We start from the raw sequence: 9,720 nt of genomic DNA, 5'->3' as shown, positions 1-9,720 counted from the left end.
TTGTATTTATCTTATATATTAATGAATTGGTCTGTTTATAAGCTGCATATATATATATATATATATATATATACACTGATTGCTTTAAGTTACTTAGGTTGTTCTATCCCACCACAGGGATCGAACCCCAAATTTTAACAAAATTATCATTCAAGCTTGCCACTGGACCACCACGAATATTGAAAGCCAATTTTATAGATTTGAAGTCTTCAGATTTACCACTGAACCATCGGAAAACACTTAAAAGTATAACATATTAATAAAAATGTTTTACTTTTCATGAGCAATGTAATAATTCTGTAGTTTGAAATTACTTTTCTTTAACGGCATATTATCTACAGGGAAACAAAATATTATTCGAAGGAAGTACAGAAATAGATAACATAAAATCGAAGATAAGAAAGAAAGAAAAATAAAACTATTTCGAGTTTTTTATTTTACTTTTTCTTTTGTTTACAGGTGTCCTCTAGTGGCTCAGCGGTAAATCTAAAGACTTCTAACTTTAAAAAATTGGCTTTCAATAATCGTGGTGGACACAACACAGATAGCCCATTATGTAGCTTTGCGTTAACAATAAACAAATAGTTATTTACATGTTATGATTTCTTACATGTAATACTTACTAACAGTGACATTTTACGTTTCCATCCCAAAGCATTTGCTAAATAAAAACAAAACAAAGTGAATGAACAATAAAATTTTGATTGCTGTTTTTCGCTGCCAAAGGTATAAATCTTTAATGACCCAGAAACTGATTGGGCTCAACATTAGCAATGTCAGTGACTGCGACATATTAACATACTTTAAGATTTCAACCAAGACAGATTTATCTGTAACATAAACAACAAACGTCAAAACCTTCCTCGTTCAAGCTCATCTTTCACTTCCGATTACTTCTGTCCTACTTTTTGTACAGCTTGTTAGGCCACCTGTTGCGTGACATGTTTTGGTATTGGAATAGTATTGGTATATATTATAAGAAGGTATATACTGTAACAAAATGTAGAGAGTGTTTTAACTAATAATAGTAGGAGGTGAAAAAAAGAGACCTACTTATTGAGGAAGTAATTTCATGAGGGCAGGAGGTTATCTCCTGCGGTCGCATTACAACAGAACATTGTTCATCACCATAGTTAGTAAGATGTATTACTCCTCAAGTGTGTGGGAATTACTGTTTTAAGAGAAATGATTCATTTGATAAAGAAAATACACAGAATATACTGTATTATTTATTATTATTATCGTTATTAGTTTTATTAAAATATATATATTTTTTTTAATTTTGCGCAAAGCTACACTAGGGCTATCTGCGCTAGCCGTCCCTAATTTAGCAGTGTAAGACTATAGGGAAGGCAGCTAGTCATCACCACCCACCGCCAACTCTTGGGCTACTCTTTTACCAACGAATAGTGGGATTGACCGTCACATTATAACGCCCCCACGGCTGAAAGGGCGAGCATGTTTGGTGTGACAGGGATTCGAACACACGACCCTCAGATTGCGAGTCGAGTGCCCTAACCACCTGGCCATGCCGGGCATTGAAATATATAGCCAAATGTAGAAACCGCGGGCCTTTCTCCAGCACACACGTCATACGCCCACACGCATGTACTTAAAACAAATAATACGAAGTTATTATATAATTGCGACTGTACATAAAAACCGTTGATCTGTTGATATTGATGGGAACATGTATTTATTGTTACCTCGCCTTAAACAACCTTTATTGTTTTGAGAAACGAAGAATATTAACTATAGTTACCAATTATTTGTGGCTTTATTGGCACTAAATACATCACATTCAAATATATAGTAAATAAGTATATCTTACAAATCAATACAAGGCCTTTTATTTTAGCTTACAGCGATTTCAGTTAACATTCGTTTCGCATACTTATTCATGTACAAAATTCTACCTCAAAAATCCTCCTAAAGAGTTCACTGGACTTTATTAAAGAAAACAGACAAAAACTTAATACAAAAACCGTGATAGTAACGAAATGTGTGTATTTTATGTAAATGTGTTTTACGTAAACACAGTCAAAACATTACGTGTCTAATTATTCTAATTATATATACTGTCTTCGTTTCTTCTCTAATTTCTAGTACTATGCCGTAAGTGAGCCTTAAACAGCAGCGTTTACCTATTTTCAAGTTATATATGTTAAATATTATAAGCTTCTCCACTGTGGTTGCTAGAATCCAGAAATGAATAATTTTAATCCACATTTTTTTGTAGAAACTGAACATTCACAGCGTTGGAGTCGCTTCTTTTAAAATATGATTTTGGCTTTAAAGCGAGTGTGTGGCTTGAATATTGAAGATTTTTATACCATTCAGTAATTATCTGCGTTAATATAAAAATATTACTAAACGCGTAAATTCCTTGTTCATTTATCGTGTAAATCTCATAGTTTATTTTTGTAGGCATGATAATGATGTTGTCATTGGTATCGCCGAATGACAACAGGTAAGAAACTCTGACTAAAGAAGATATGGTCTGATAGTAAGAACTATGACCGTCAGATTAATTCTTCGATACTAACTATGACTGAAAGAGGTTATAAACAAAACACTATTACCCAACAACTTGACAAATCTAGCAATATACCACGTGAATCTGTCTTGAAACAAATACCTAAAACAAATTCATCTCGTGTTCCACTGGTTATTACCTGATTATCACTCCAAACTAAGAAACCTAACCCGGATACTAAAAAAAAACACCTTTACCTCCTTCAGTTCCACTGGTTATTGCCTATCACCCAAAACTAAAAAAATCCACCCCAGATATTAAGAATAAAAAAAAAACACTTTCACCTCCTTCAGTTTAATGATCGACTAAAATCCATTTTTACAAAAGTTCCTGTCTTTCTTTCAGCAGAAATATAACTTTGCATTCACACTTAGTTCACGCTAAAGTCAACTTTAAGTCGGCACCATATGGAAGTAATCCTTGCAACAGCAAGCAATGCCAAACCTGTAAATTAATGCGGGAAACGGACAAATTATCCGATAAAGACAACTAAAAGCAGTTTAAAATCACTAAACCAATAACCTGCTCTACAAAAAAATGTTATTTATTTAATCCAGTGCCGAAAGTGAACTTCCAATATGAAGATCAACCTAAAACAATTATACGGGAACGTTTTAATTACCACAAATCAACAATCAAAGAATTTCCGGTCGTAAAACACTTTAACATACCTTGACTCTCTCTTGAAGGAATTAAACTGACGGGTGTAGAGACAATTTTTACATCTAACAGTAACAGGGAAATTAAAGAAGCATACTGGGTAACACTATTAAATACTGTAACGCCAAATGGCATGAACATTGATCCCGGGATTGTTGACCTTCGTATGTCTTGAAAATATTTTCAAAACTAAATTCATAATTAAACTTACTTTACATTCTTAGTATTATTCATTCTTTAATTTCTCTATATTGGTATTATTTCCTATATATTGTGTCACATTATCATTTTTTTCTATTTCCCACCACCTTTCGCCATTATTTTATTTTTATCTTTATAAAGTTAGGTTAACATTTCATATAACTATTATGTGCTGTACACACCTTTTTGGCACAAACTAAACCTGACACCAACAACTCGAGGTTATGATTGGCTCTTTCTCAAGACTAATTCATATTGAACATCAGGTTTAAGTGACGTTGACATCCGTGACTATATATTTCATTACACTCATTAAACATAACCTTTTATTCTTCTCAAGAAGAATAGTGAATTCGAAAGCGCTCGAGTTCTGGGACTCGTTTGAAAACCATTACAACAGGTAAGAAACTTAGTGTTGCAGAAAAGACGATTGAAACATGCTGGCTTTTTGGTATTTCCAGATATACTAAATTGCCTTGAATATTGGCTACAGTAACCTGAGAAACAGCAAGAAAAATATGATGAGTGAAAACTGAGTTTCTTACCTGACTGAACTGAAGGAAGAGACTGGATATAAGATGATAGAAAGTTTAGAACAGCAATATGTGCTCATTGAACGAAGTATCGCACTTTTCTTTAATGTCTGGAGAGAGAATTGCATTAAATGTGATGCCTGAATGAGTTCTAGATGAAATCTGAATAAAAACTGAGTGAGTTATCCACTATATAGAAACTAAAAATTTTTTCTATGACCACTCTGTTTTAGTTCATGGGTTGGGTACCTCGTTTGGGTCTGCTTAGTGATATTATGAAGCTCTGAAGCAGAATTGTCATATGTATAACATAACACAATGCCTATCACATTTGTGCAATGTAGTTATTACTCTTTAATAAGATATTTATATTAAGTTAGATAATATCATAAGTAACTATATTATATAAATTCAATCCTGTAAATTATTATAAATTACGGAAATGCAAATAAATTTACGTCTTATTTAGTATGTAGCAAGTTCTACTTAAATGTTCACAGAACAATAGCACAGTCTATGTGAATATATGTCCATTACCGTATGAGGTCTAGTTATCTCTATGTCATTCTACCCAATGGCCAGACTTTAAGTGAGGTGAGGTTTATAGAAGGAACAAACAAAAAGTGTCAAGTTCTTTAATTAAATCGGAAGTATAATTTAAGAGACGTCAATACAGAATTTGAGGTAAGTTGGAAGTAACAGATATAATTTTGTTAAGATCATTTTGACACCACTTTGTTATTATTGTGGTATACGTGCACTTCCCCCTTTTTATGTCCATCCACTTTATTTAGAGTGTACTTATTCCTGTCAGAAATTGACTGATACCAATGTAAACATAACAAATGATGTTTATCACTCTAATAAATATACACATATATTTAGATCGAGGTTTTGTTTCTTACTGGCAACATATTATGTTCTCTCTTCACTGCTCTTGGTTTATACGTTCTCTCTCACATCTCCCGATTTTTTTCTTTTCGTTCAGCTCTTTACTTTTATATTCCTTTCTCAAATCCATGCCAAACAGGCCCCTTTCATTTTGATCTTCTACCTGATCCCCGTATATCGGAGTATAAAGTTTCATAACCATAAGGGGTCTTGTAATCTCCATATCGACTGAACAAGAAAGTAGACTGCTCACTTCAATCATTTTCTAATAGCTTAGAGTACTGTAATCTCCTAATCCCTTAGAAACTTACTATAGCTGGCCGTTTTCTCATGTCTGTCCTCTCCAACCAATGTTACACCAAACTTCATAAGGCCCAGCATGGCCAAGTGGTTTGGGTGCTTGACTCGTAATCTGAGGGTCGCGGGTTCGAATCTCCATCCCACCAAACAAGCTCGCCCTTTCAGTTATGGGAGCGTTATAATGCGACGGTCAATCCCACTATTCTTTGGTAAAATAGTAGCCCAAGAGTTGGCGGTGGGTGATGATGACTAGCTGCCTTCCTTCTAGTCTTTCACTGCTAAATTAGGGACGGCTAGCATAGATAAGCCTCCTGTAACTCTGAGCGAAATTTCAAACAAACCTAACTTCATAACAGTTTTAAATCTCTGTAGTGTGGTGAATTCTTGTATAAGAGTGTGTAAGGTCAGGTTAAAGAAAGCTATTTATTTCCTACTGTGTTAATTATGTGATCTATACATAGTCAATACAGTTATACAATTGAACCAGCATAACTTTTGGTGAAGTTGAATAAAATGATAAGTGAAGAGGTAAATGCTTATGTTCATGTTGGAGTATGTACAGGACGAGAAAGTGATGGCAGGTATTCCATAAGGGCACACCTGTGGAGACCACACCTCATCTCAATCAGGTTATATTCTTCGCCTGAATGTAAGGGGGAAAAATAAGCAAAAATTTGTATTTACCATAGAATAGAGAAAAAATACCGTGCTTAATTTATTGAAAGAAAAACCTCTACTCAAACGTTTACGTCTTAGTGTTTAAGTTCTCTATAAAATCTTCCAAGTTACATCAAAGTCTAGTAAATCAAATGAGATGTGACAGGTAGACGTATTGTTTGTGACTGGAAATGGGAAATGTATAACTTTTAAATACAAACCCAATAAATATCTTGCAAATTTTAATTCATTGGATTTTAACTTATTAGATCATATGTACTGGTAGGTTATTTGAAACACAACCTCTCAGAAGAGTCAATACAGATCGTTTTACCAAACTATATAGAAAGGCTGATTACTGTTATCTATACATGAATCAGTTCTGAAACTCATACACTCTGATCAATTGTGGTTAGAGAAGAGGTGATATATATAGGAGACTATTGTATCAACAGGTGCATATACAAAAGACACTATTGTATCAACACGTGCATATACGAAAGAAACTATTGTATCAACAAGTGTTTGTATAGGCGAGTTCGTTGTTAACTGTAAAAACGATGTAAATTATTTAAAAAGAAGCATCGCTATTTGTTAGCAATTATTCAACATTATGTTTCGTAATGGATAAATTAGAATATTCATAGTTTCTTTCATACAGAATAATGCTCGCGCAGTCCCATGATACTGAGACGTCATCTAATTATCTATCAACAAAATGTTGTAAAATAAGGTTCGTGAACAGGACAGAATAACACACATTTGTATGTGGGCTTCATCGATACTTCGCGCTGCAATAACAATGTCAAGCCCCCCGGTAGCACAGCGGTATGTCTGCTGACTTACAACGCTAGAAACCGGGTTTCGATACCCGTGGTAGGCAGAGCACAGATAGCCCATTGTGTAGCTTTGTCCTTAACTTTAAACAAACGAACAAACAAAAAACAAACAATGTCAATAACATATTCAAAACTTTTAGAGTGAGCTCACAAGCACAGAAAAAATTTTTACGTTTTGTAAGGATTTCGACGACTGACAGCAGTAGTTTTAAAACAAAACCAGAGCTACCCAAGAAACGTGAGAACGGGTAACAATTAAACTTTTCAGGATGTACATATATAAATAATTGAAACTCTTTGTCGTTTGTAAAGATTGACTTATTTGTCTATTTGGACGGCCATTGCTGAAACGGAGATTAGACACACATTCTGCAAGTTCTTTTTTTTATTTTCTACTGATTTAAAGAGTAATTTAACACAATATTTTATACCTTAGGTAAAATTAAATATTTTCATTACAAGTTTTTACTCTATGTTAAAATTCGATTAATTTCTTCACTGGTTTTGTAACAGATTTGCGTCAAATTCGAAAGAAGTACATTCACCAAATTTGTGTGTGTTTTTAACTTCGAACTGTCTCCGAATATAAAATATAATTACTCTATTTTTGTCATTATAAAAAAGTTGTATTTTGGTGTTTCCTAAAGAAATGAATGTATTCACACACACAAAGTATATAGATATATATTACTTATCAGTCAACATTCTCAAATTCTACTATGCTAAACTGATCTAGATGAAGGGTGGGGCGAGGTATTGAATAACGTAACGTTCATAATTTTCCTATTAACAAGTTGACTTTTAAGGCTTTAATACCATGTAAGTAACTTTCTTCTATTATTCTGTTGCTAGCATACAGATAGACAGGCGAAAGAAAAACAACAACAAATGAACAGAAATATAACCATATACTAGGATAGCATATTTAGTTATACATTAGAAATAAGGATAGTGCACTAGCTATATACATATATTGAGAAAGTTGAATGTTTTTTTATGTGTATAACTTTTTAACTAAGTCACACAAAAGTATTTGTAGTCTAATACTTGCGTTATCTTCGAGACAGTTGATATTTAATATTTTTACTAATCAACCTTACCAAGATATCATTTTCAGCTGCAGGATAAAATAATCGAACGAATACACCGAACTTGGAAGAACCTGTCATAATGTCCGTGCAGCCTACCGTAAAAGGTCCGGTGGGTAATGGAATATGCCATCGGTTATTGTGCCGCAGTCTGAACTTGAAGAACTTTCTCTTTTTCCGCATAATATTTTGTGCTTGTTGCTTCGATGATATCAAGCTCAACCCTGTCAGTCAACAGTGGTTATGTTACATTCGTTACGTTACTGTGATAAAAGGTGTCAAATTCCACATGTCTTGAATACTTCAGTTTTCACTCTCACTGCCACGATCCAGTTAAAAGTTCGACAAGTTGATTTCAATCTCACTCCTTCAGGAGTCCCAAATGCTTATAGATCAACTGAAGAAGTCGGAAGTGAATTAGTAATCTACCCTCATTTCTATTTCGCGCTGTCTCGTGTATGCGTGTTTATATATATAGATATATATATAGCTGGACTTCCTTTGAAAGTACGGCAGCTCGAAACGTGTCCTTATTCTGCATGAAATGCTTAGGAGAATACAAGTTGAATGACTTGTAAGTAATTAATGATTTGTTTCTAAGCTTCTTAAGGGTATCATACGTGGCCTAGTGGCTAACATATCGAACTGGAGATTTGATGGTCATGGGTTCGATAGGTGGTGCTGCAAAAAATTTGCTTCTCACTTTCATCTTAACCGCTATTCGGTTAGGAGTAGCCACTTCAGGTGGAGGGTGCAGTCGGATTGATTGCCACCCCTTTGGCCCATAGTTCGAAATTACAACTATACTTAAACTATAGGAGTCTCTGATGTAGCCATTTGATTAACTGTGTGTGTGTAAGGTGTCGATTAGGTAAACAAACAAACTAAACTTCTTACAACTTCAATCCTTACTCTTCATAAACTATTTCCTAAAGAGAAACCTTCAGTAAGAAGAAAGACGATAGCCTAACTTCAGCCTATTTCACTTTATGCTGCAAATAGTTTAGGAAATCTGAAATCTCCAAAAACAACTATAGATATTCATGCATGCTAATAGAAATTAAGCGTTTTCGTAAGAAACGCAAATTGAGCTCGGGAGGGATTTGATCCAGCGATTATGCTAAATAGGGAGGATTTCTTTGTTTGTTTTGAATTTCGCGCAAAGCTACACGAGAGCTATATGCGCTAGCCGAGCGTAATTTAGCAGTGACAGACTATAGGGAAGGCAGCTAGTCATCACCACCCACCGCCAACTCTTGGGCTACTATTTTACCAACGAATAGTTGGATTGACCGTCACGTTATAACGCCCCATGGCTGGAAGGGGGAACATGTTTGGTGTGATGGGTATTCGAATCCGCGACCCTCAAATTACGAATCGAGCGCCCTAGCCACCTGGCCGTGCCGGGCCCAGTAGGGAGGGACTTAACCATCTAAATAACTTCATTAATTAACTAAGGCGGAAAATTTACAGAACCATGGAGTTATTCCATTTATTAATGTTACATATTAAAATTTCAAATGGTTAGAAGCCGAGTTGAATGATAATTTAAATTTAGTAATTAAATTGTGCTTTGGATTGAGTATTTAAATATATGCCGATACATTAGTCAATTTACGATATTTGCAAACAAGATTGATACACACCGTTTTCGTATTTAACACAAATACGTTTTAATATACACACAACAACACAATTTACAATAACAATTAATACAAATAGTAATGCTTGGAGACGGCTTGAATAGGTAAAGAAGAAAAACTTTAATATAAGTTTAAGATAACAGCAAATGTACAACGTTTCGACAAGGTTTTGTCATCATCAGGTACAAGTAGTTTACACTGACACACATATATATATATATATATATATATATATATAGTATTGAACAAAGAGTTCACATGATCGGATACTGTTGCAAAACTTAGAAGAAATATTTTGGCCCCCCACGGTGTTGGTTTAGGGTAGGGTTGTTTTGTTCAATTAAGATGGATTCCTTGATTTTTCGTTTGTTT

General features: G+C 34.3%; 1 protein-coding gene across 1 annotated transcript in view; it reads right to left on the bottom strand.

Annotated features, from left to right (window-relative positions):
* Window positions 1-7,888, bottom strand: part of LOC111088563 (platelet-activating factor acetylhydrolase-like) — a 33,982-nt gene extending 26,094 nt beyond the window's left edge. The window contains exon 1 of the mRNA XM_022399083.1: window positions 7,718-7,888. Coding sequence (XP_022254791.1) covers window positions 7,718-7,888 — 171 coding nt within the window. The remainder of the gene's footprint in view (window positions 1-7,717) is intronic.
* Between the last annotated feature and the right edge of the window lie 1,832 nt (window positions 7,889-9,720).

Source organism: Limulus polyphemus, unplaced genomic scaffold (genome assembly GCF_000517525.1).
Source record: "Limulus polyphemus unplaced genomic scaffold, Limulus_polyphemus-2.1.2 Scaffold3, whole genome shotgun sequence".
NCBI classification, from domain to species: Eukaryota; Metazoa; Arthropoda; class Merostomata; order Xiphosura; family Limulidae; genus Limulus; species Limulus polyphemus.
This window is presented reverse-complemented; position numbering and strand designations above follow the sequence as displayed.